Raw genomic sequence first — 27,246 nt, 5'->3', positions numbered from 1 at the left:
CACTGGTTTTTGATTACATCATATTTTTCCCATCTTTTCTATTACTTTCCACACGTTCAAGAATCACTTACCTGGGAATCGTTTGCTTCGTTTCTTCTCCTGTTCTCTGAATAGTTATTTTGCTGATCAGAACACATACTTTCCTGCAGTTTATCTTCTTTTGTTCTTTGATTACCATCTTGTTCCGTGCTGTTTTTTACATAACCCTTCATAATTTCCTCATGCCTAATCTTTGCCTCCTCTTGCATCTTTTTCACCTTCTCCTCAAACTGCTGCTTTAGTTTTTCTTCCTCTATCTCAAGTGGTTTTCTCTTTTGTCTTTGTCGCTCCTCTACTTTCTCCAAGTGGATCTTCTCAGCTTGGTTATACATCTTACTGTTGTAGAAGGTCCAATTGTTCTGCTCCACCATCAGCTCAACCATGGTGAGAAGCTCAGTGACCTGCTCCTCCCGTTCTTCTGGGGATGCTCTGTTATTAAAGGCACAGTACCGGTTTCCACACTTCTTAATCAGCCTCTGCAGATCTTCACTGCGTGAATTTTTAAGGTAGTCATGTATGGAGACATCTTCTAAATCATCCTTTCTTGTAAACACGATCATCATGTACCTCACTGCTTGGTCTCCAAAAGCATCCTGGATGCGCTCAATAGTGTTCTTCTCTTCCTCTGTAAATCGGCCGATCCTGACCACCAAGACAATGGTGTGAGGACCGGGAAGAGAGAAGGTGACCCATGATCTGACCTCCTGCACAACCTGTTCAGGAGTAAGCGCAATATCAAGGGTGCCTGGTGTGTCAACAATAACAATTTGTTTCCCTCTCCGTTCCACTGCCTCCTTTTTGCATGTCTTGTTCACTGATGCTGAACTGGCGCTGGAGTCAAACCTCTTCTCACCCAGGATGGTATTTCCTGTCGCACTTTTTCCAGCTGATGATTTGCCCACAAGCATCAGACGCAGTTCGGGTTCTTCTGCACGCATCATGTGACCTGGAGCGGGTGACATCATTCATGCACTTGTTAAAATACACACTTTTCATCAGACATAAAACATTTACACTGAGATTTCAATAGTGTGGTAATATACACATACAACATTTTGTTGTGTGTAAACAGCGAACAGACAATAAAAAGAATCAATTTCTTAGAATAATTATTCGTATTTGTAATGAATGAACATATGACCCCTTAAGGGCTTCAAGGCCCTGTGGGTCAGCGGGGAGATTAATGAGCTATTGCCCAGAGTAACGTAATGCTGAGCTACCACCGGCCCTGGGGATGGAGCCTCGAGCTCTGCGCTCCAGAGTCAGCCACTCTAGCCGCTGCGCCACACCTTTCCTTCATTTGTTGTGTTGTGACCCCTTTTGTCTCATCTATTCATTCACATTTCAGTGAGTCTGATCTGCAGGCCACATTTGAACTGCCACTCTTGGTATTTCAAAAGTTGTAACAAAGGTAAAACCTCCCTGTCCTTTGTGTTTCTATTTCATAATTTAGCTTCGGCAAAGCTATTTATAAGCAAAGCATTTCATGTTTCAACTCTTTAATAATTTAAAGGAAGTTTAGCCATGCTGAAACCAGTGAATTGCCTTAAATGGACATGGGGAAATTTGAGAAGTGTAATGACAAATGGAGAGGGCGAGTTAGAGAAAGTGATTGACTGTCGAAAAAATAAAAACCTCCCTTTACAAACACAAATCGGATTGTCTAAAGGAGCATGCAATCAGAATGTCTAAAACACCAGACACTTACATCTTTCTTCATAGGAGAGGTGTGCAGAAGGCCAAGATAGGCAAATTCAGGAACACCCTAATATCCCTGCCAATTAACCCGAATTGACCCACAGTATCCACTCATCATCATGAATGACATGTTGAAGGTAAGTAATCTAGATCAAACTAGCATGCCTGTTTATTGAGAATATTCTTGATAGGCAAGACTATAGTTCTTGAATTCCACATGTCGATACATGAACTAACCTATAAATTTAGAAAAAGTATCATGATCGATACCCCGGAAGAATTTCACAATTTCTGCAACTCCGTTCTGGAATTTTACTCCTAATAGTAGGTTGCAATGAATGATTTTTGAAAATGGTCGCTTCCCTTTTTCTTCCCATCATCCTGTGGTCTTCCTTTACCCCATCACCAGTAGTACGTTGTTTCAAACATAAAGGGCCCCATTAGGATGGCGGGCGGATTGCCCCCGCCGGCCAGCGGAGGCTTCCACCGCCCGGCGGGGGAAATCCGCCCGCCATCCTTCCATGATTGACCCCAAACCACATTAGGATGGCTGGGGGGTCCACGGTGAACGGGAAGACTGTCCGCTGCTTTTCCGCCAGTCGACTCGTCGACCGGGCGGAAAACGGACACAATATGGTGGTGGTGTCTGTAAGACACTGCCAACCATATCAGGATGCCGGCGGATAATCACCTTTCCATGGCGGCAACACCGCCATGGAAAGGTCTGCGATAACTGCTTGGGCCCCCAGGGTGTTGGGAGGGTGGGGGTTACACATGGGGGGTACCTATGGTACCCCCCTCATTGCCATGCACTATGTATCAGGCACCACATGGTGCCTGTCATGTAGTGCATGGCAATGCCATGCACAGTCCTTTCACATTGCGAGGGGGTCTGCAGCCAGCAGATCCACCCGCAATGTGAAAGGCACAGGATGCGCCCGCCAGCGTGACGGGCGCATCCTAATCGACATGGCGGGACCTGCCGCAACTTCGGCGGGCGGTCCCTGGCTCCGTTACGATGTACGCCCGCCATCGTAATGGACCCCTGAGTCAGTAAAATGTTGGTTTTTCCCAAATGATTTGTTATTTCCTTTTGACTCTTCATGAAATAATCATAAAACTATTTTAAATTAAAGCAGAACCAAAAAATATGCTAAGAAATATTGCAGAAATGGCTCACAATATTAAAATGTAATCAATGTCACCTCCAAAAGTAAATCTATTCCTACCATCTACACCAAAAATGACAATTAAAACCAAAGAAAACCAGAAGAAGCAACATTGCTCAGGACAATAGAAATCTTTATTTTTTTATTTTTTTTATTGGGCAATAAGCAGAGAACAAGAAGAAAGTATACAATGCAATTTGAATCTGAAATGTTGATTTCAACATAATATCTCTGCCATTTATTTGCATGCATCGAGTAATTAATATGGCAGATTGTACAATAAATTGACCTTACATGGAGTAAAATTTGGACGTTTGCAAAGTCATGTTGATCAGCATTTCATGTGCCTAGATGTCAATTATGTCTTACCTCCATTATTGTATGACTGGGCTAGAAGAGTCATCCAAAGGGCTATCAATAATCTTGAAAAAGTATTACCAGTATTGAAAAAACACAAAGTTTGACTTGCAGTATTCTGTGTAGCCTATCCTATTCAATTGAGTATCTTGGTGAACCCCAAATATGCATGTCTGAGAGATCCTCGCAAAGAAGTTCTCCCAATATGGCTACCGACTATTTCAGACACCAGGGACAGAAGGAAGGTATTTGAGGTTGCCAATTAATAATTTGGTATGTGGAATTAAAGAAACCAAATACGTTACAATAGAGTTGTATCCTATATTTTATAATGTGCATTGACCTTAGCACCATGGGTAGTGATGACATGAAATGTGTGGGCATGACTTCTACTCCTAGCCATCTTGTCCACTTCCTTGCTAAGTGAACAAACCTGTTGTGTGGATTTAGCAGGAACTCCTGATAACAGACCTTGATGGAAGGTGGGGTAGAATGTATTAACATAAAGGATATATTGGGTATCAGGTGCTCAATTTAATTTCTTATCTGCAAGTGTTGTTCTGATTTGCAGATATTTGAAGAATTGATTCCAAATGATGCTAAATTCATAAGTGATTTTAATAGAGCTTTCCAGGGTGCTTTGTATATATAACGGGTGAAAACATTTAAAGTGGGGCGATTTCCATAGAGAGAAGTTGGATACTATTTATCCTTGCAACAGCATATAGGTTGAAACCCGAGAAGTGCAAACATCTTACAATGCTCACATATGTTGTTTACATGCCGATGTATATACTGAGATCACTTGACGTGTTTAGGGTGTCTTTTAGGATTCTATTAGCAAGACAAATAAAAAGTAGAAGGCATTGAAAAATATATAATAATATTTGTGAGAATGTATTTGATACATTTGTCATTAACTTAGTCATATGTTTGTTAATGCTACTCAGTAGTAAAACAATATATTGGGAAGTACCTATCCATCCCTCAAAAATGGGATTATTTGACATTCGTACACTGTTCTTGGCCTTTTGTGACTACCAGAAAAAAAGGAGAGATTGGGGATTCTATCTTTGAAAAGAATGTTTAAGAAGAGTAAACTGGTATGGTAGAAATAAATATAATATCTTGAGTAATATTATAATTTTGATGAGGCTGACTCTTCCTACTAATGATGTAGGGAGGCTTTCCCATTTATTGAGTAGCCTAGTCATTTTCTTTAGTAGTATATTTAACTAATCTAATATCATCATAGGTTGTAGTTAGCCAGATACCCAAGTATTTTCTTTATGAAACTATGGCCCACATGCATCAAAGCAAAAACCGGTCGCAAACTGGCAGATTCTCAGAATCTGCCCCTTCGCGACCGGTATTTTTGCATTTGGGATGCATCATCCCAAATGCACAAATCGCAATTTAAGTAATCTCTAAATTGCGATTACTTAAATTGCGATTGCATTTAAGGAATCTCAAATTGAGATTCCTTAAATGCAATGCATTAAAGTAAAAATATTAGCGATTTCGCTAATAGGGGGAGCAAATTACCATGAAGTTGAACTTCATGGTAATTTGCAAAAACTTTGAAAAATGCACTAAAGTGCATTTTTCAAAGTTCCATTTCACACACACACATGCCCTTGGGGCATGTGTGTGTGCAAGATGTACTCATATGCAGATTTCAGGGGTGCAACAGGGTGTCCTTTTGACACCCTGGCACACTTGAAATTGCATGAGCAATTTGCGATTCTCTAATTGAGAATCTCAAATTGAGAAAGTCTTCCCATTCATTCCTATGGGCCTTTAGGCCCATAGGAATAAATGGGGAGGTATTCCTTAATTGTGACTCGCAATTTGCGAGTCGCAATTAAGGAATGTTTAGAAAACGCTATTTTGTAAGCGATTTCTACATGCATAGCCTTTTGCTAGTCCTTATTAGCGAATCCTTATTTGTCGCTAATAAGGAATCGCAAATGGCATTGTTGATGCATGTGCCAGTATATATTTTGTCTATGAAAGATATGGCAGTTGTTGTATGGGAGGACCTACTGGAAGTATTTGAGTTTTACCTCCATTAATTTTGTAACCTGATACTTCCCCAAATGATGTAGTGAGTGAAAATATAAAGGAAAGTGCTCTATCAGGGTCTGAAAATATTATTAAAATGCCATCAGCGTATGTTAAAACTTTATCCATATACACTGGGAACAAAATTGAAGTGATTTTACCAGAGTCAATTAGTTGTATTAAAACACAGCCATGTATACAGCATATAGTGCAGGAGACAAAGGACATCCCTGTTGTGTTCCTTGACCAATATAAATGGTAAGGAAGTTGACTAGTACTTCTAGATATTGATATATTTATTGAATCCACTGGATAACGGTCAAAGGGAATCCATATTTGTTTAGTACTGCCCAGAAGAATAACCACTCACATGGTTGAATGCCTTTTCCCCATCTAATTCTAAAAAATAAGGGAGAGTGTTAGCAGCCTCTGACCAATCAATCAATTGGATTACTGTATTCGTATGTCCAAATAGTGTCTTTTTCAGGTATTAAACCATGCTGCCAAGGAGACACTAAGTGGCTAACATCTGTACTGATTCTTTTAGGAATTAAGGGCCCGATGTAGGTGGCTAAATACCGGTTGGTAACCCCGAAATTCGGTAAAATTCAGGGTTACCGACCGATATTTAGCCATTCCTAATGTAGGTGATGATTGAGTAAATACCGAATCAGTATTTACTGATTCGGTATTTACCGAATCTGTATTTACCGAATCAGTAAATTCAATGTAGAAAGCACATAAAAGAGTGCTTATGTGCTTTAAGAATTCGTTAATTACCACAAACTTCAAGTTGGTGGTAATTAACGAATTCCTTTAAAAATTCACTTTTTAATTTTTATTTAAGTGCCATGTGGCACACATCCATGCCCTTAGGGCGTGTATGTGCACCACATGTGCACACAGGCACATTTCAGGGGTGCAACAGGGTGTCCTTTGGACACCCTGGCACCCTTGAAATACCTCCCGGTATTACAGATTCGGTAATACCGAATCGCTTATACAGAATGGCTTTACATTAATTCCTATGGGTCTCCAAGCCCTAAAGAATGAATGGGTAGGTATTCCTGATTACCGAATCGGTATTACCGATTCGGTAATAAGAAATATTAAGGAATCAGTATTTTTTACTGATTCATTAGCTACATAAGAAATACCGATTTCTTAATACCGAATCGGTAACATTCAGTATTAAGAATTCGGTATTTATGGATTATCTACATCTGGCCCTAAATGTCTTTAAATAACAGTGCTGTAGGTCGGTAGGATTTAGAAGTTTATGATGTTTGTCTTTTTTGAGAAAATATGTGATAAGGGATAGCTTCCGAGATGCTTGGAAGAGACACCTGCACAGATACCACTAATGATGCGGAGAATTTATTTTATTATTTCCTGCATCAGTAATTTATATATTTTGTTGGGTTAGGGTTTCCACATCTGCAGACTTAGCGCTTGGGTTGGAGGTTATTGCCTCTTGTATTTCCTCCATAGAACTGGGTGTAATTAATGCTTGAACTTGGTTTGGTTGAAGAAGGCTGAGGGACTGATTCAATATATTGTTCTATTCGTTTGACTGATTTCTGTTGGTCAATCTAACATATTTAAAGTATAGTTTCTAAAAACCACCATTATCTGAGGGGTGGTACAGTGCATAAATTAATGATTGTCCTCTATTTCACGACTGCTTTTTTCAGCCAAATTGTCACAAGCCTGACTGGCAAGTAACGTGCCAGCTTTATAACAGTGATGTCTCGATACAGTGAGCTGTTTGCTAGCTTTCACTTCATAATACTAAATTACAGCTCCTGTGTGTGCCAGTTCAGCCCATATTTCACTTTGTAAAGGGTCTTGAACTGAAATACTCATATGTTGTGCCTCTGGCTAAAGGAGCGTTCCATACTGTCACGACCATTTCTGTCCCTGTTTTGCCTGGCAGATTGTATTGCAAAGTCACTGATAATGCAGTTCAACAGACTACGTGACGTGGTGCAAACTTTATATTATCAAGCAGAAACATCTGAATGTGTGTCATTAATTGCTGGATGAACTTCACATGATCACATCATCTACTAGTGCCTAATTAAATGCCCAGGTTGGTCTGTCTGGTTTACCACCATCTATCTTTATCTGGAGAGTAACAGGAGTGCAGTTGGATACCCATATAAGATGGTATTTACCCAATTCATTGTTTAAGAAAGTAATAACTTCTCAAGAATGTTTCTGTGCATTAGAATAATGTGAGAATACTTTGTCCTGAGAGTGTTTCATTGTCCAAGGATCCATGATATCTAACCCATTTTTCAGAGCTGCAACTGACCTGATTTTGGGTGAATAGAGAGGTCTTTGGAGATTGGTGGGAACAAGAGGAGGGGATAAAGTACAGCTGAAATTCCCTGATATAACGAAATGTCCCTTTTCAGCATTTAATTTAGTTAATACCTGTTAGACCTGCCACCATTGGCGTGGGTCACCCTTCCATTTTTGTCTGTGCCTCAATGTATTTTTGTGCTGGTGTTAGCTGCTCAGGGCACTGTGCCACTGCCATCCAGTGCCACAGTGCACGTGCTGCCTAAGGGAAAATGTATTATGTGAATTGACTTCCATGTTTAGCTTATTTGCTTTACTGTCAGTCCCTAGTAGAGTGCACCAGGGGTGCCGAGGGCTTGTATATCCATATGTTGCTAGTGGGCTTGCAGCACTGGTTGTGCCACCAACAGAAGCAGCCTGGTAAAATGTGTCTAAGGTCTGCCATTGCAGAACCTGCATGCAGTCTGGTACTGTCATGCTGACTGGGCAAGTGTCCTCACTTGCCAGTCCCTAAACCTTCCCTTACCTTCATGTTAGTCACCCCTATGGTAGGCCCTAGGGCAGGGTGCATTGTAAGGATAAGGTAGGACATGCCCTGAAGTGTGTGGCATGTCCTAATAGTGAATTACAGCCATTTTCGTTTTTCACTATTGTAAGGCTACCTGCTCTCCATAGGCCAGAATGGGCTGCTAGATTATAACACTCTATAATCCTAGCAGGCTCAGGAAGCATGGTAGAAATTCATATTTAGTATGCCTGAACTCAGAATAATAAAATACATCATTTAGTAAAGTTTATTTTAATATCCTGTGTTTGCAAATGCTACTTTTAGAAAGTTAGCCTTTGCGTGCCTAACCAGTTCAGTCTGCCTCTGCTGGGGGGTGCTATCTTCTTTGTGTGTAGCTTGAGTGACAGGGCTGGGAAGTTCCAGGAGACAAGCTGGGGCTGCCAGGTGGTGAATAGAAAGATTACACCAGGATGGGTGGGAGGAGTGCACCTTGACTCTGACTAGGGCTGTGCTCTGCCTCCACAATGCTGGCTCCACCCCCTGGGGAGCGTCTGATGTCTCTGCCCTGCCTGCTGAAAGAAGAAGCCAGAGTCCCAACAACAAAGTGCTCCTCACTGAAAAGAACTGGACTGGGATTAGGCAAAGGCCCCCCTGGCCTGTAAAGACAAAAGAAACTTGGTATAAATGTAGGAGCCCTGCTCCTAAGAAATCAGATCCTGATTGAACCACGAAGAAACTCTGCCTGACTAGAAGGACCTGTAGGAAGCTGAAGGAGGAGTAACTTTCTCTAACCTGGGGATTGGCCTGCAGTTGGTGCCTTGCTGAGAAAGGAGAGGAAAGGACTAAAAAGAGACTTTGCAACTTTGTTTCAACAATCTCTAAGGGCTTGGAAGAGAGATTGCCCCCTGAACTGAGTCCCAGGACCATTGGACTCATCTGCCTTCCAAAATTGAGTTGCCTGGACAATTCTTGCTTGTTTCCTGCTGGATTTGGCCCCCAGTACGACCCGTACCCCATCTGCCGTTAAGCCGTGTCTTTGCCGCCCGGCACCGTGTGTCTACGCTGATTTAAAAGCGTTAGTACGCACCGTATCCCTCCCGGCCGCATCGCACCTAACCTTCCCCGCCGATTCGAGTCGTACAGCCCTGGCTGCCTAATCCTGTACGCCTTGGACAAAAGCTTCGTTGTCCCGCAGGTACGGTCTGTACGCAGCTAAACATACTGCACTGTGCCGTGCTCAGAGCTGAGAAGCCGCATCGCACCGATCCTCCCCGTACGCAGTACGGCTCGCCGAGAAGTGTCGCCGCCTATCCGCACCGAAGATACGGCTCGAACGCCGAATGCCACGGACTCTGCAAACCGATCCGGGCCAGCCGCAACGTATCCCTGAAGGTCCAGTATCAACGCCGCGTACCGATGCCGCGACCCGACCAGCATCCGAATACGCTGCCGAGCTACGACCCGGAACCATCAACTTGTACCGCACTGTCCGTCACGGACCCTACGAAACCAAGGTACTTTGTTCTGTTCGCCCCGCAGCGGGCACGCCACGGACCCCGGAGTCCGCAACGGTTGTTAGACTCATACTTTCTTTGTTTTTAACGCCAACGAGTCGCACATCCAGGTACAAACCGTACAGAGCCTTGAAAGAAGCATATTTATGTGAAAGAAGCGTGTTTACTTAAAAGAAGCCTATTTTTGTGTTTTAAGCCTTTCTACAAGAACATTGGACTTTAAAATAATACTGTGGTCATTTTTATTCATTATTCTGGTCTTGTGCTAAGCCTTATATAAAGAAAGCTATTTTTATACAACCTTGACTGGTGTCCATTTGTGGTGTGTCATTGTATTACTGTATGTGTTCACAAATGCTTAACCTAGGACGCCCTGAGAATAGTCTTGACTGCTTGCGCCACACTACCTAAAGGGTGAGCAGGGGTTATTTTAAAGGGTGATCCCCTTATCCTGACTTAGAAGTAAGAGTCCCTGCTTGTCACAAGCGCATACCTGTGCCAACCAGAGATTCCCAATTCTAACATTGGTGGTCAGCGGTGAGGATTGGAATTTGCATTTGTGATTCATGTACAGTAATTGAGTGAACACCACGCAGGGAGTTCAGACCGATAACGTAGCCACACAGTATTGATTTTTGTTTTTGCTGAAGAATCTCCACTTTAAGAAACCATGCCTAGCTCAGTGAATGGAGGCAGGGCGGCCTCTATATTCTCTGGGGTTGATGACATAGATTGGATGAGAAGGCACTGATGAGGTGCACAAGTGAAGTTTTGAAAGGATACCTCTTCAAGTACAGAATTAACCAAACTGGATTGAAAAACAAGGATCAGTATACAAAGGCGCTGAGGGCCTGGTACGAATCCAAGTTCCCAGAGAATGTGCTGGAGGTGATTCCTCCCAGAAGGTGCTCCTGATCCTGGCAGAGGCCTGTCGCCAGAGGAGATGGCCGACAGGATTGCTGCAAGAGCACATGAAGTGGAGATGGCAAAGCTCCAAATGGAACTGGAAAGACAAAGGCTGGCCATGGAGCATGAAGTAAGAATGAGGGAGTTGGATCTCAAGGCCAAGAGTTTAGACAACTCTCCCTCTGGTGGTAGCAATTTAACAGAGTCAAGGGTGCACATTCCTAAAGATGTGGTGAAAGAGTATTACAAGCAGGATGATATTGAGCAGTGGTTCAGGGCCTATGAAGTAGCCATGTCCTCTCACCGGGTCCCTGAGAGAGATTGGGGAGCGGGGTTGTGGGGAAGGTTCCTGAGTGAGGGGCGTGACACACTGCTAGATCTTCCATCTGATGTCACCACGTCCTATCCACACATGAAGGAAGCTCTGATGACAAGGTATGGGTTAACTCCTGAATTGTACAGGCAGAGATTTAGGGAATGCACCAAGAAGCCTGGTACCACATATGTAGAATATGTGACTTTTTTTTCCAGAGCGCTAGATGGTTGGGTAAAGGGTAGCAAAGTAAATGATTACCAAGGGCTGTTTGATCTAATTGCATGGGAGCACTTGTCTGATAATTGTTTTCCTGAGCTACGCCAGCACCTGATCGATAGCAAGCTAACTAACCCTAGGAAGCTTGCTGAGGATGCGGACTGCTGGATCAGCACCAGGGTCCACAAGGGTCACGTGGGAGGCCCCGCCAAAGGTGGTCAGGGTCCCCAGCAGAAGAGTGAGGGGGGACAAGGGTAAACAGAGGGAGTTCTACAGAGGGCCCCAAAGTAATTCCCAGGGGAACCAAGGGAAAGGTTCTCAGCCACCCCCACCCCCGAAGCAGACCGGGGCCCCGACAGGTAACCCTGTTCAAAGAGGGCCCCCCAAATGTTACAAGTGTAACAACCTGGGGCACTATTCCATGGATCCCAAGTGCCCCATGTTTGGTAAACCAGCACCCCCTGGTGCCCCACCCCCCAGGCAGGTGCCTAGTGTAGCCTTTTGGAGGGAGGTAGAGGTCCAAGGGGAGGGGGATCCCGTATAGATGACCCTAGTCTCATTAGGAGACAGTGAGATGGTCGCTGAGGCCCAACTGCCCCCCAATACACAAAAGTATGGGCAGTGGCTGACCATAAATGGCCAAAGGGTGGGGGCTCTTAGAGATACAGGAGCCAGTGTGACTGCTGTCAAGCAACACCTGGTGTCTCAAAAGCAGGTGGTCCCACACACATTCTGCCCTGTTGTCAAAGCCGACAACACAGAGAGTCAGTGTCCAATGGCTCAGGTTCCCTTTGAGTGGGGGGGGGGTCTCTGGTACTCTGCAAGTGGCTGTGAGAGCGGCCATGCCTGTTGATTGTCTGTTGGGTAATGATTTGGAGAGCTCCCCTTGGGAAAAGGTGGAGAAGACAGCTCACCTGCGGATGGTGGGTTTACCTGATTGGGCGTGCGTGACCACCCGGTCAATGGCAGCCAGTAGGGGTGTTGAAGGGACCCTGGAGCCTGAGGGAGAGGCCCAGGAACCGGTTTTAGGGAGAGGGCGCGGGAGGCACGGGAAACCGGCTCCTGAAGTTCCCACGGCCCAGGAGGAAGCAGACCTTGAGGGGGATGCCCTGGAGCCTACCAGGGAACAGATAGCCGAACTGGGGGATCTGCTTGAGCTGACCCATTGGCAGCAAGAAGGAGGCCCCACCAGGGAGGAATTCTGCAGGGAGCAGAAAAAGTGCCCCTCTCTAGTGGGTATGCGGCAGCAGGCTGCAGCCCAGGCCAATGGTGATCAGTCCGGTACTCACTTAATCTACTGGGAGAACGACCTCCTGTACTCGGAGCCTAAGGTTGCTGAACCTGGGTCAGCCCGTGCGCTGGTGGTACCCCAGAAGTTCAGAGCCTTCCTACTGGGGCTGGCTCACGATGTGCCGTTAGCAGGGCATTTGGGGCAGGACAAGACCTTTGAAAGGCTTGTCACCCACTTTTATTGGCCCCAAATGCGCAGGAGTTATGACACTCACTGCAGGACATGCCAGACTTGCCAGGCAAGTGGTAAGAGTGGAAGGAAGCTGAAGGCTCCACTCCAACCATTCCCAGTGGTCAGTACCCCATTCCAGCGAGTGGGGATTGACATTGTGGGGCCACTGGACCCCAAGACAGCCATGGGCAACCGGTTTATCCTGGTCTTGGTGGACCATGCCACCCGGTACCCTGAAGCCACCCCTCTGAGGACAGTGACGGCCCCCGTGGTGGGACGGGCACTGATGGGAATTTTCTCTCTCTAGAGGTGGTGTCTGACAGGGGGACCAATTTCATATCCAAATATATGAAATCCCTTTGGCAAGAGTGTGGTGTGACGTACAAGTTCACCACCCCTTACCACCCCCAAGGAAACGGGTTGGTTGAGCGATTCAACCGAAACCCTAAAGGGCATGATTATGGGTCTTGAGGAACCCATGAGGCGTAAGTGGGACGTCCTCTTACCATGCCTTCTCTTCGCATACCGTGAGGTGCCACAAAAGTCTCTGGGGTTCAGTCCCTTTGAGCTTTTGTATGGCCACCCCATGCGAGGACCTCTTAGTCTGGTCAAGGAAGGCTAGGAGCAATCTCCCAGGAAACCTACCCAGAATGTATACAGTTACATGCTGGCTTTCCGGAACCAGACTAGGCGTTTCAGGCAACTTGCTGAGGCAAACCTGGAAGCCAGCCAGGAGGAAATGAAGCGGTGGTATGACCAGAATGCCACTCTGGTTGAGCTTCAACCTGGTCAAAAGGTGTGGGTCCTGGCCCATGTGGAGCCTTGTGCACTCCAGGACAAGTGGACAGGACCCTTTGAGATTGTGGAGCGCAAGAGTTCCGTTACCTACTTGGTGGACTTGCAGTCTCCTAGGAACCTCTTAAGGGTCCTACATGTCAATCGACTGAAGCCCCACTTGGAGAGGTCCGAAGTGGGCATGCTCTTGGCCACCGATGATGGGACGGAAGAGGAGTCCGAGCCTCTTCCTGACCTCTTGGTAGCCTCAGAGCGAGACGGGTCAGTGGATGGAGTTAACCTCTCACCCACCCTGACCCCTGAGCAACAGGATGACTGCCGCCAGCTGCTGGGGCAGTTTCCTGACCTGTTCTCCCTCGTTCCGGGTATCACAGATTGGTGCGTCCATGATGTGGATACAGGAGACAGCTTACCTGTGAAGCACAAAGCTTACAGGGTAACAGACAGGGTCAGAGCCTGCATCAAAGAGGAGGTCTCAAAGATGCTTGCTCTAGGGGTGGTTGAGTCCTCCAGCAGTCCTTGGGCCAGCCCAGTGGTCTTGGTCCCAAAGGCTGCAGCGCCGGGTGCCACACCCGAACTCCGGTTCTGTGTGGACTACAGAGGACTCAACTCAGTCACGAAGACTGACGCGCACCCCATCCCCAGAGCTGATGAGCTCATCGATCGGTTAGGGGTTGCACGGTACCTCAGCACGTTTGATTTAACGTCTGGGTACTGGCAGATCGCCTTGACTGATGGGGCCAAAGAGAGGTCCGCATTCTCCACACCAGATGGGCATTTCCAGTTCCGGGTTATGCCATTTGGGATGAAGAATGCCCCTGCCACCTTCCAGAGGTTGGTCAACCAGGTGTTGGCTGGGCTGACCGAGTTCAGCGCCGCATACCTGGATGACATCGCAGTGTTCAGTGGCACATGGAAAGAACACCTGCAACATCTCTGGGAAGTGCTGATGGCACTGCGCAAGGCAGGCCTCACGATCAAGGCAAGCAAGTGTCAGATCGGGCAGGGTTCAGTGGTGTACTTGGGACACCAAGTGGGGAGCGGCCAGGTGGCGCCGCTCCAACCCAAAGGTTGAAACCATCCTGGCTTGGGAGCTGCCAAAGACCCAGACAGAGGTGAGGGCCTTTTTAGGACTCACAGGGTACTACAGGAGGTTTGTCAAGGGGTATGGCAGCATTGTTGCCCCCTTGACAGAGCTGACTTCGAAGAAGCAGCCCAGAAAAGTGATATGGACTGACACCTGTCAGAAGGCCTTTGACACCCTGAAGACTGCCATGTGCACGGCGCCCGTGCTCTTGGCTCCTGACTTCTCAAAAGAATTCCTAGTGCAGACAGACGCATCAGAGCATGGTGTAGGGGCTGTTCTCTCACAGATGACTGAGGAGGGCTGGGACCAACCTGTAGCCTTCATAAGTAGGAGGTTACTTCCACGGGAACAAAGGTGGAGTGCAATAGAGCGAGAAGCAATTGCCGTGGTCTGGGCGCTGAAGAAGCTTAGACCCTACTTGTTTGGGTCTCACTTCCGGGTGCAGACTGACCACAGGCCCCTCAGGTGGTTGATGCAAATGAGGGGTGAGAACCCAAAACTGTTGAGGTGGTCCATCTCCCTACAGGGTATGGACTTTACGGTGGAGCATCGCCCTGGCACAGATCACGCCAGTGCTGACGGTCTGTTCAGGTTTTTCCACCTTAGTGAAGAGGAACTCCCTGGGGTAGGGTAGTTCCCCCCACATTTCAGCTGGAGGGGACACGTGTTAGACCTGGCACCATTGGCGTGGGTCACCCTTCCATTTTTGTCTGTGCCTCAATGTATTTTTGGGCTGGTGTTAGCTGCTCAGGGCACTGTGCCACTGCCATCCAGTGCCACAGTGCAAGTGCTCCCTATGGGAAAATGTATTATGTGAATTGACTTCCATGTTTGGCTTATTTGGTTTACTGTCAGTCCCTAGTAGAGTGCACCAGGTGTGCCGAGGGCTTGTATAGCCAAATGCTGCTAGTGGGCTTGCAGACCTGGTTGTGCCACCCACAGAAGCAGCCTGGTAAAATGTGTCTAAGGTCTGCCATTGCAGAACCTGCATGCAGTCTGGTACTGTAATGCTGACTGGGCAAGTGTCCCCACTTGCCAGTCCCTAAACCTTCCCTTACCTTCATGTTAGTCACCCCTATGGTAGGCCCTTGGGCAGGGTGCATTGTAAGGATAAGGTAGGACATGCCCTGAAGTGTGTGGCATGTCCTAATAGTGAATTACAGCCATTTTCGCTTTTCACTATTGTAAGGCTACCTGCTCTCCATAGGCCAGAATGGGCTGCTAGATTATAACACTCTATAATCCTAGCAGGCTCAGGATGCATGGTAGAAATTCATGTTTAGTATGCCTGAACTCAGAATAATAAAATACATATTTTAGTAAAGTTTATTTTCATATCCTGTGTTTGCAAATGCTACTTTTAGAAAGTTAGCCTTTGCGTGCCTAACCATTTCAGTCCGCCTCTGCTGGGAGGGGCTATCTTCTTTGTGTGTAGCTTGAGTGACAGGGCTGGAAAGTTCCAGGAGACAGGCTGTGGCTGCCAGGTGGTGAATAGAGAGATTACACCAGGATGGGTGGGAGGAGTGCACCTTGACTCTGAATAGGGCTGTGCTCTGCCACCACAATACTGGCTCCACCCCTGGGGAGCGTCTGATGTCTCTGCCCTGCCTGCTGAAAGAAGAAGCCAGAGTGCTCCTCACTGAAAAGAACTGGACTGGGATTAGGCAAAGGCCCCCCTGGCCTGTAAAGACAAAAGAAACTAGGTATAAATGTAGGAGCCCTGCTCCTAAGAAATCAGATCCTGATTGAACCACGAAGAAACTCTGCCTGACTAGAAGGACCTGGAAGAAGCTGAAGGAGGAGTAACTTTCCCTAACCTGGGGGATTGGCCTGCAGTTGGTGCCTTGCGGAGAAAGGAGAAGAAAGGACTAAAAAGAGACTTTGCAACTTTGTTTCAACAATCTCCAAGGGCTTTTGAAGAGAGCTTGCCCCCTGAACTGAGTCCCAGGCCCATTGGACTCATCTGCCTTCCAAAATTGAGTTGCTTGGACAATTCTTGCTTGTTTCCTGCTGGATTTGGCCCCCAGTATGACCCGTACCCCATCCGCCACGAAGCCGTGTCTTTGCCGCCCGGCACCATGTGTCTACGCTGATTTAAAAGCGTTAGTACGCACCGTATCCCTCCCGGCCGCATCGCACCTAACCTTCCCCGCCGATTCGAGTCGTACAGCCCTGGCTGCCTAATCCTGTACGCCTCGGACACAAGCTTCGTTGTCCCGCAGGTACGGTCCGTACACTGCTAAACGTACTGCACTGTGCCGTGCTCAGAGCTGAGAAGCCGCATCGCACCGATCCTCCCCGTACGCAGTACGGCTCGCCGAGAAGTGTTGCCGCCTATCCGCACCGAAGGTACGGCTCGAACACCGAACGCCACGGATTCTGCAAGCCGATCCGGGCCAGCCGCAACGTATCCCTGAAGGTCCCGTATCAACGCCGCGTACCGTCACCGCGACCCGACCAGCATCTGAATACGCTGCCGAGCTATGACCCGGAACCATCGACTTGTCCCCGCACTGTACGTCGCGGACCCTACGAAACCAAGGTACTTTGTTCTTTTCGCCCCGCAGCGGGCACGCCACGGACCCCGGAGTCCGCAACGATTGTTAGACTCATACTTTTTGTTTTTAACGCCAACGAGTCGCACATCCAGGTACGAACCGTACAGAGCCTTGAAAGAAGCGTACTTATGTGAAAGAAGCGTGTTTACTTAAAAGAAGCCTATTTTTGTGTTTTAAGCCTTTCTACAAGAACATTGGACTTTAAAATAATACTGTGGTCATTTTTATTTGTTATTTTGGTCTTGTGCTAAGCCTTATATAAAGAAAGCTATTTTTATACAACCTTGACTGGTGTCCATTTGTGGTGTGTCATTGTATTACTGTATGTGTTCACAAATGCTTAACCTATGACGCCCTGAGAATAGTCTTGACTGCTTGCGCCACACTACCTAAAGGGTGAGGAGGGGTTATTTGAAAGGGTGATTCCCTTATCCTGACTTAGAAGTAAGAGTCCCTGCTTGTCACAAGCACATACCTGTGCCAACCAGAGATTCCCAATTCTAACAATACCTGATTGACAGGTAGTGGGGCATCGTCATTTGGATCATAGATAGAACAAGTATGGATATGGCCTTGCGGATAGATAATGGCAACTGTCACCCACCATCCACTTGTATCCGCAGTACTATTAACTATTTGTGTAGATGCATCATATAGTAGGATGGTTGCCCCCAAAAGTGGTGTATTTTGAATAGTGATTTGAAAATATATTTGCTCCCATTTGTGTAACCTCTATAAGCAATCCGAGTCTCGTGAAGGCATACAATATCTTATTTATAGTGACAATTGTTTTCCTTATTTTATATTGCTTCAGTCTTGCATTTAGCCCCTTAACATTAATTGACAGTAGGTTTCATATTTTAGCCATTTAGGACTATGTTTGTAAATTGACACCTTTGTTTAGTGCATTTTTCTCTGCCTCATTTACAAAGAGGCTGCACCACTGGGCTGTCACTGTTTTGTGATGCTCTGGTGGCGCAGGAGTCTGCTCCATATTTATCAGGCAGCACTAAGCTCATTTGTGTGGCTTAATGCGACCTTGTAAATATTGTTCCCTTTAACGCAGTTATCTTCGTCAAAGGGGTGTGCAGTGGATGTTGCTGGGGGCATTCCCAACGACACCAAAGGCTTTTTTGACACTGCCCCAGATTTACGAGGGATCGTAACTCTGAGGCAGTGCAAAAACATACGCCTCCCCAGGGGAGGCGTAAAGTAGGCGCAAAGGGGAAAAATACCTTTATTTCTCCTCGTTTTTAGGTCTCGCCTGATCCAGCGCATGCGCTGGTCTGGCAGAGACATTTTGTATGCGCATTTTCCAAGTGCTGCCTGTGGCCTAAAGCTTGCGTGCACGTGAGCATGCACGCGCGCAGACGCCATATGTCTCGCCCTGCTTGATCGCGTCCGCGATCACTTTCACTTTCGCGGGCCGCGCGGCCAAGTCATTTTCACAGCCGCGCGGCCAATGCTTGTTCTTTCTTATTCGTGAAGTGACAGCGCGTTAAACATTGCGTCAGTGTCAGCAGTAATGGTGTTATTTGTATTTGGGTTTTTGGCACGCGGTACTCTATTTTTATAATATTTTATGATTCTAATAAGCTGCTTACAAAAAGTATAATACATTGAACAAATAGAGTTTAATGACCTGCGCATTTCTTTAACTCGGTGCTGCTCACCAAACTCTGATGGGCTTTCTGCAAGCCCCGCCTCACCTCATTACAACAAAAGGCATGGCTCGCCAAACCCTATTTTTATAATATTTTATGCTTTTAATAAGCAGCGCGACACATACAGTATGCTGCTCTGCTTACTTAAAGCATAAAATATTGAAAAAATAGACTTTAACGAGCCACGCCTTTCTTTTACACTACACCGCTTACCAAACTCCTTTTGGGCTCTCTTCAAGCCCTGCCTCACCCCACTCCAAAGAAAGGCACGGGTCGCCAAACTCTAATTTTTCAATATTTTATTCTTTTAATTAGCAGCGCGGCACAGGCAACATACTGCGCTGCTTACTAAAAGTATAAAATATTGGGAAAGAAAACTTTGGTGAGCCTTTATTTTATTTCTTTAGCAGGCGATCGGGACGGCACAGCAGAGGGGCGTGGGCAGGGCGTGGATGGAGGGGGCTCGGAACGGGACGGAAGGGCTGGGTCGGAGCAGAAGACATGACTAGTTAGTGCATGGGGAATGCATGATGCTACTTCAGTTGTAGTTTTGCACTCAGTCACACAAGTTGTTATATGATCAATGTATACTGCTTATTATTATGTGTCTGCGGATGCTGCACCCACAGTGCACAATACCGACTGCTTGCAAAGTTGTCAGCTTTCTGTTTTCAAGGTCTTCGTTGGGACGTGTTATCTCTGCTGCTGTTTTGTATGTCCTTGCTAAAGGACACGTACTGTGAACATGCAAGTGTTTTATGAGTATGTCAGCTCTGTGGGTGCGTCTTTGCTTCTATCCCAATGACAAAATGACAAACGAGTGTGTGTAGACTTGATGTATGTGTGTGTATTTGTGTAACATAATGTGCATTCGTGCATTTGATGGCGTTTGTGTGCATTGAGTGGCGTGTGTGTGCGCATTTGAAAATGTGTGTTTGATTAGTGTGTATGTGCCTTTAACCGTGGCTGTATAAATGTGTGATTTTGCATTTGGTGATTTCTGTGAGTGCGTGTTAGGGTGTGGTCGTATCCATTCATTCGTAAATGGTGCATTAGGAGATGTATAAGCCTGCAGTGTGTGTGTGTGTGTGGGCGTTCGGTGCTGTGTGCTGTTTTAAGGTGTGCTTTGGGTAAACAGTGTTCATCCTTAATCTCTATTTGGATGTTCGATATTTGTGCCTTTTTTCACCGAGTTGTTGGTGTTAATGTGTGCATTCATTTCTTGTGTCCAAGGAAAGGAATAGAGTCATGTGTTATATATGTGTTGCTTACGGTTTGTCTGGTAATTCGTTCTTTTTATTTTGCCTCTTTTGCTCACATTTATCACCTCTTCCTGGCCTTATTGTAGCTTTTGCTCTATTTTGTTCCACTTAACTCACATCTCCTTTTCTCCCCCTATAGTTTTCCTCCTTATAATATGTGTAAGTGCGGGCAAATTCATGGATTATGGGGAAAACTGCTAGCTGAAGGGACACTTTCTTACTCACAGTGGCTGTGACAATTCCGTGGGTCATGGTGCAATTGTATGAGTTTGTGGAGGAATTTTGTGGACATATACATAGAGCTTCATGACTCACACAGTCTTCCGTGGCTATTTCATGTTTTATTGACGAAGTCAGGCCTGTGGCTTTTTTGAATTTTTTTTTTTAACTTTCCAGTGAAGTAATTACACATTTCCAGTTTTTCACCCATGTCTGTGTCTTAATGCTTAAAAGCCTTGGTGGGCTTTGAAGTGCTTATGACTTCATCAAGTGTAAAGGGGTCCTGGGGCGTTAATGACTTTTGTGCACGTTTCTCTCCATCCATTCATCCATCCATTTAATAGGTCGAGCCTGAGCAGTGCATGCGCTGCGAGCCATGCTGTATTGGAGTATGAAATAGAAGCCCCGCCCACTCTCCGCCTATATTTGTCTTTGGCTTGTGTCATTGTCCTTCGTAAATGCTGGCTTCTGATTCATTAATAGGCGTGTTAGTCTCTCCTTACTACCGCCTTGTCTTCATTTCTAACCTCCCATGAGGACCGGCCCTTTTACTTCGGTTGTTACGGGGTACGTCTTTTATTAGTCTGTAAGCATTATTTTCTTTAAATAGTTTCTCCTACTGCAGGCACAACATGCTTTCCTGCAATAAGCAGCCCAGGACAATGGCGTCCACTTTTTTGAATAGGTCTCGCATTTATGAAAGTTTGAGCTATTGGCATTGTAAATGACAATGCCTCTTATTTATATGTTCTGATAATTATCAAAACATAAATAAGAGGCATTTTAATTTACAATGCCAATAGCTTAAACGCTTGCAAATGTGAGACCTATTGCATTGCAAATGCTTGTACCTTTTTCTATGTGTACTGCATTCTGCAGCACACATAGAAACAGGAAAAAGCATCTCGTAATTGTTTTGTGCAGGAAGGTTTCCCTTCCTGCACAAAAACAATCATCCCTGCAAAGCAGGGCACCCTTGCACTATGGCGCAAAGGTGCCTGCTTTGGAGTATGGCAGCCCATTGTGCACCAGCACTGGGGAAAAGGCCAGGAATACAAGATAAGGCGCATTCCTGCCCTACGGCGAAATCTTGCAAATATGGCCCTTAGTCTGCAAATTAGCACGTGAGCACATTTTCTTTACTGTATGTCAGAGCAGTCAAGAAACTTATGACAATGTTTCATTATTTTGCACAAACTGCATTTAATGTATGAAAATTAAGTACTTCTTCTGGGGGGTTGGTTGTCTCAAAAGATTGTCTCTTGTACTTGCTAGTAAGCATTTCTTCACATCATAATTTAAATACAAGGGTGGTTTCTGACTTCACAAAGGGAATAACTCTAACAGATTGCAACAGTATGACCTTTAAACTTGAGTTGAAGTTCACTTCACAAAGGGAATAAGTAACAGATTGCAACTGTATTACCCTTATACTTGAGTTGAAGTTCAGAAAATTGTTTTTAATATTATTAATTGATAATAGAATGCATAGTTAGTTTGTAAAGTTAAGATCAAAGGAAATTAATGGAACAATTAGTTTTTGCTGAAGACATATAATTTAATAGGATCAGATTTAATACTACTTTCTTTTTAGTTATCATTGACACCCGCACCCGGTAATCATTTTTCCCTTGCAGAGATCACTCCAACCACTCTCAAATAATACAGAAGAATGTCCTTTAATTAAATTGTAATTAAATTGCAACTACTCGTGCCCTTCGTCCCTTGATCATAATAATGTTTCATAGGTAACAATTTGCCCCAATCCAGCAGGACGCCTCTCAGCTTCTACTTCTACAACTTATAGCGCTCTATACAATGGAACAAAAACATTGCAAGTACATTTTCCAGTAGGATTAATTTGATTAAACCCCAGGACAAACTAAAAACTGTCACCGTATATAACAGAGCTTCAATTACGTGTTTATCTCAAATACTCACCAGAACTGTTAATTCTCATTTCTACTCTGGAATCCATGTCACTGTCTTGCTAAAATATACAAAATAAAGTGTTAGCCATAAGAAAATGTATTTTAAAAAATAGTTATACAACTGCATAGGAAATGGACAGCTGTGCTTATGAAGACAGCCCTTGCTTCAGTGTCTTATGATGAACTACTGTGAGTTCGTGTTTTTAACTCGAAAGTTGTAAAACTTGCTGTGAGATGTGAACTCAACTCTGGTAAATAGCTAGTTTATGAACAACCCTTGGTCCAGCAGCTCTAGGCCAACCACCAACCAGTCACAATATTTAAGACTCTTGGAAAAAGCCACAACTACCAGGGCATGGAAGAGAAACCGCTCTATACGTTTGGAGAAGATCATGAAAAGTCATGCCTTTGTGTTGAAAATAGGAAAAAATTCCCTACTCTCCACACCGTATAATATTTATCCATCTGCAGGAGAATTTTTGGACCCATTGCTAGCTCTTGGGCTAATAGCACTAAAATCTAGGGGTGTGCAATACTTACATAATTTGCTGTAGGGTAATTACTGCAACATTATGTGTAATTATGCTAAATACATATCGCACTCCAAAAATTATCCGAAAGGTCAGTTCAGGTTAAAATTCAACTCAAACACTTAATTTCGAGGAGATTTCTAGTGGCTCGCATTCAAAACACTTCTGCTTCCATTCGGATTTGTAGTTTTGTGCTAAAAAATTACTGGAACAGTCTACGTGGGTAAAAAATCAACCTGAAATGCAGTTCACGTAGAAAAATTACTAGAATGTTTCATTCTGTGTTAAAATTTCTCCCCAAAATTGAACAATGTGGCATAATGACTTAATCTCAGTAATTTCCCATACATGTTGTTATGTGAAATTTCACCCAGCCCAACAAATATCCTGCTGATTCCACAAAGTTACATGAGGTCAAAGACCTGCTTCAAAAGCCTGCTGATACCTGTGGAACCTTCCTCCTCTATTTGGAGGCTACAGAAGGGTCTGGATCAAAGGAAGAAGCTGTCTGCCTGGAAGGACACCATGGAACCGGTTACAAGAAGACATTTCTCCTCCTTGCGCCCACAGGGCCTCTTTTCTGAGTTGAGGATTATACAAAGGACACTGTTGGTGCCGCACAGAAATCCAGGTGACCAGTTGGAACTTGGCATTTTTTATGTGGACCCGAAATAGATGTTGTAGTAAGCCTTCACCAACTGAAAGTATTGGTCTAAGATCTAATGATCCAGTCTTGAATATTTTGAGACTTTATCATAAAGGTATTAATACGATGACATTATTTTGTAAAATGCTGTAACTTATAAACATTCAGCTCGAGAGGACTTGGGCAAGGTTTCAAGCATCCCAAAAAGTATGTCACATTGGCAATGTAATCATAGCAATTACATTCTCTGCCCTGTATCATTGCTAAAAGCAGTGCTGTCTTGTTTTACAGCTAGGTTATCAGACAATGACTGCAGGCTATCACAGCAATGAGCTGAGCAGGAATACAGGGACATGCAAGGAAGTAATGGCCTCTAAAGCTAATGATCTTTAACATTGGTATGTAAGCGTTTGTACATCAAAATGAGAATCCTGCATAATGGTCAGTTTGCATGTAACTGCCCAGAGTAAAACTCAACTGAACTAACTCAAAAAATCATTGTTATTTTCTTTTTGTAAACATTTGAGATCTGTCACACTTTTGCCAAAATTCCTGCTCTTTAAGTGTACCCTCTCCCCGCTCATCTTTGTGAACGATCAATCGCACCATGCAGCACAGCATCAAGCCGTAGTCATGGCTCACACGTATGCAAGTCATGCAATACTTTCACCTTGTCCTAGAACTTTAGCTGACAGCCTATTATATTCTGGGACTTATTGGCTTACATCTCACATTGTAAGTACAGTCTCTAAAACCACAGACGGCAGACTGCTGTTGGCTAAAAAAAACAGGAATGGATGAAGGTGTCACTCATAAAACGGGCCCACCAGACAGCTATGTGCATGTCTTCATCAAATAAATGACTGTTAAAAAGTTCTATCAACATCCGGGTCCTTTCTTTGATTATTAAGGCATAAGACCCAAAAATGGATAGCTCACAGAGCGTAGTCCATGTCTATTGTTAAGTTTAAAGATATAATTTAGTAATGTGTTCTACATTTCAAAATTCATAACCAGAAAATAAAGCTGACTCAGCATTGTGACCGGCCAACTCATATTAAAGGCGTAATTCTAAACCTCATCATCACCAAGGATCAATCCATCTCATTGGACACCATTACCCCTTGCGATTGGTCGGACCACCACTGCATCCTATTTTATATTAACAGAGAGGTTTCTTTGAGGAAGGCCCAACCAACAAAATCAAAGTTTGGAAAAGGGACCTCAGATCTATCAATTCTGATGAACTAGCAGCCCAATGTAAATCTGCCCTCTCATCCAAATCAGACTTGGTTGAGGTTCAGTTACCCACTGACTTTTACAACTCTACCATCTCTAACATCATGAATGTCATTGCACCACCCCAAGAAAAAAATGCTTCAACAAAAATATCCAAACCTTGGTTCAACGACAATTTAAACTCTGAACGCCGCAATCTTAGAGCAGTTGAACGATCCTGGAAATCCAATCCCTCCTCGGACCGACTAAAACTTCTGAGAGATGTTAGGAGCTCCTACAACAAACTAATCAAGAACGCTACGGCAGATTACTTTAGATACCAACTTGACCAGGCCGCTAACCACCCCAAGAAACTCTTTGAACTTGTTAAACAGCAATCAGTGGTAGCTCCAAACCACTCTGTTTCTGGAGGCAGCCCACACTCATGTGACAAACTGGCTGCTTTCTTCACTAAGAAAGCAAGTCTCCTCAACATTGAACTCGCCTCTAAAAAGGCTCCACTACCATCTTCGGGCCTCGTACCACCTCCGTACCTCTTTGCGAAGCTCTGTCTGAACACCAAGAACAATGCATCATGGAGCACCTTCACTCCCCTCAGTGAAAAAGACATCAACAAGATTTTTCAGAGTATCAACCCATCTAATCATTTCAGTCACCCGTTGCCTTTTTCCATCTTCAAGGATATCAAGAATGTCCTCATCCCCACCGAGACAAGGATTGTAACGCTTCACTGTCACAGGGCTCGATCCCAGTGTGCCTAAAAGCAGCTCAGATATTACCCATACTAAAAAAACTAATGCTGATAGGGCTAACTTTAACAACTTCCTCCCTATCTCCAACATACCCACCCTAGCCAAGCTCCTAGAAAAATGCGTCCAATACCAACTCTGTGCGCACATTGAGAACTCACAACTCCTAGACCAGCATCAATCTGGTTTTCAGAAGGGGCATAGCACTGAATTGGCTCTCATTCATGTCTTGGATGACAACTTAAAAAAGCTCGACCAAAATGAATCCTGCCTCTCAATCCTCCTTGACCTTTCCTCCGCCTTCGACACGGTCAATCACGATAACATCATATCCATTCTGAAGAAAGGAATGGGCTTTTCCGGTCGGGTGCTACAATGGTTCTCGTCTTTCCTCCACCGCAGATCACAACGAGTCAGGGTGAACCACACTCTCTCCCAGCCCTCTCCAGTCCCCCAAGGGTCAGCCCTATCTCCCATACTATTCAACCTGTTCTTGGAACCTTTAGCTAATGCACTAAATGCCATGAACATTCTCTTCCACATGTATGCGGATGATATACAACTCTATTTGAATCTCTCCTCCCTGGACAACATCTTCTTACTCAACTCTATCCTAACGTCCACTCAAAACTGGTTAACCGAGAACCACATCCTGCTCAACACCTCCAAAACAGAACCTCTAATTAGACCCCACTTAATTTAAACACCATGCCTGTTACTGCAGGGCCCAGCTAAGAGCTCAACCTGGGTCCCAATGCACATTTTAAGTTTCCCAACTTAAAGATTTGTGCAAAGCATCAACACTTGCCATGGGTCCTTAACCCACAAAAGCCCATCTCTAGCAGTTTCTGGCAGACAACGACAAAGCCCTGGCAAACCAAACGTACCCCAATGGGGAAGAAGAAGCAGAGGAGGTTGGAGGAGGAGGAAACTGACTCCATCACTGCCCCCTCAGATAACAACACCGCTGGAGGTAACAACCCCAGTAGTATCCCAGATGACTTAGATACTGTAGATGCAGATCTTCAGAAACTGTCCAAGAGGATAGCTCTGGAAGCTGAACCCCTAGCCATAGAAAGGAAAGAGCTGAGATGGGCCTAGCACCCATCTCTAGTGTCAGCAAAATAATAAATAGGGAGGTAGACCTCGTTGACTTCAAAATCCCAAAAGGGATTGTACCTAAATATTTCAGTTTTTACTTTCATATTAGGTACTAATTTGGCTATTACAGAAATACATTTTTATAATATTGAATTCAATTCTCCAAAGGTGGAGGCAGTTAGCGCAAGTGAAACAGATTTAGAAAATGTTATTGATCAGGGCTCTTTTATAATCTGGGCATGGTATTTTATTATTTCAGAATGCCCTAAATGTCCAAATGAATATGTGGGTACAATGATTTTGGTGGGAAAACCCTGGTACATTTTTTACATAGCCCACAAGCCCTAGCACTTAATAATCTGATGATAGAATTAAATTTGAAATTAGCCAAACCTTGCTGTAATAGCAATTACTCCTCTCCACCTACATTTATGGGGAGAGGCTACAGTGGTTATACTGACCATATTCTGATTACAGATTCCAATAGTGAAAATAGTCTAGATCTACGGGTTGGGTACAACTGTATCAGCGACCGTAACCCTGTGATTTTAAATGTAAACCATAGCCTCCAAAGAATCCTAGATTCAGGGAAAATTTATAATATTGTCCCCATAACTCAGAATGGTGTCAAAATTAAAAGGGGAGGTATTAACCCCGTTAACTTCCTAAATAACCTGGTGGTTAAGAACCTGAATCAAATGATGAGAGGGCTAGCACCAAAAACTAACCACAGGGGGACACAGAATGCTCATATCATAATATCAAACTCCATTAACCAAGTTTTAACAATGGGGCCTAAATCCCATGGGAAGGAAAGGAAGGGCTGGTTTGATGGTGAATGCACAAAGACCCCGAATAATATGATCAAAATTCTAAATCAACACCCTAGAGTGGCAAGAGGCGATTAAA

General features: G+C 44.7%; 1 protein-coding gene across 3 annotated transcripts in view; it reads right to left on the bottom strand.

Moving 5' to 3' along the window:
• The window catches only part of LOC146796136 (GTPase IMAP family member 8-like), a 132,550-nt gene that overhangs the window by 69,551 nt on the left and 35,753 nt on the right, over positions 1 to 27,246 (bottom strand). For all 3 annotated transcript variants that reach the window (XM_085628522.1, XM_085628523.1, XM_085628524.1), the window contains exons 3-4: positions 22,083 to 22,131; positions 72 to 985 (exon numbers count right to left, since the gene is read on the bottom strand). In XM_085628522.1, the coding sequence (XP_085484648.1) occupies positions 72 to 985; positions 22,083 to 22,131 (963 nt within the window). The remainder of the gene's footprint in view (positions 1 to 71; positions 986 to 22,082; positions 22,132 to 27,246) is intronic.

This window comes from Triturus cristatus, chromosome 10 (assembly GCF_964204655.1).
Source record: "Triturus cristatus chromosome 10, aTriCri1.1, whole genome shotgun sequence".
In the NCBI taxonomy this organism is placed as follows: Eukaryota; Metazoa; Chordata; class Amphibia; order Caudata; family Salamandridae; genus Triturus; species Triturus cristatus.
Note: the sequence above shows the minus strand (reverse complement) of the source record. Positions and strands in the feature narration are given on the sequence as shown.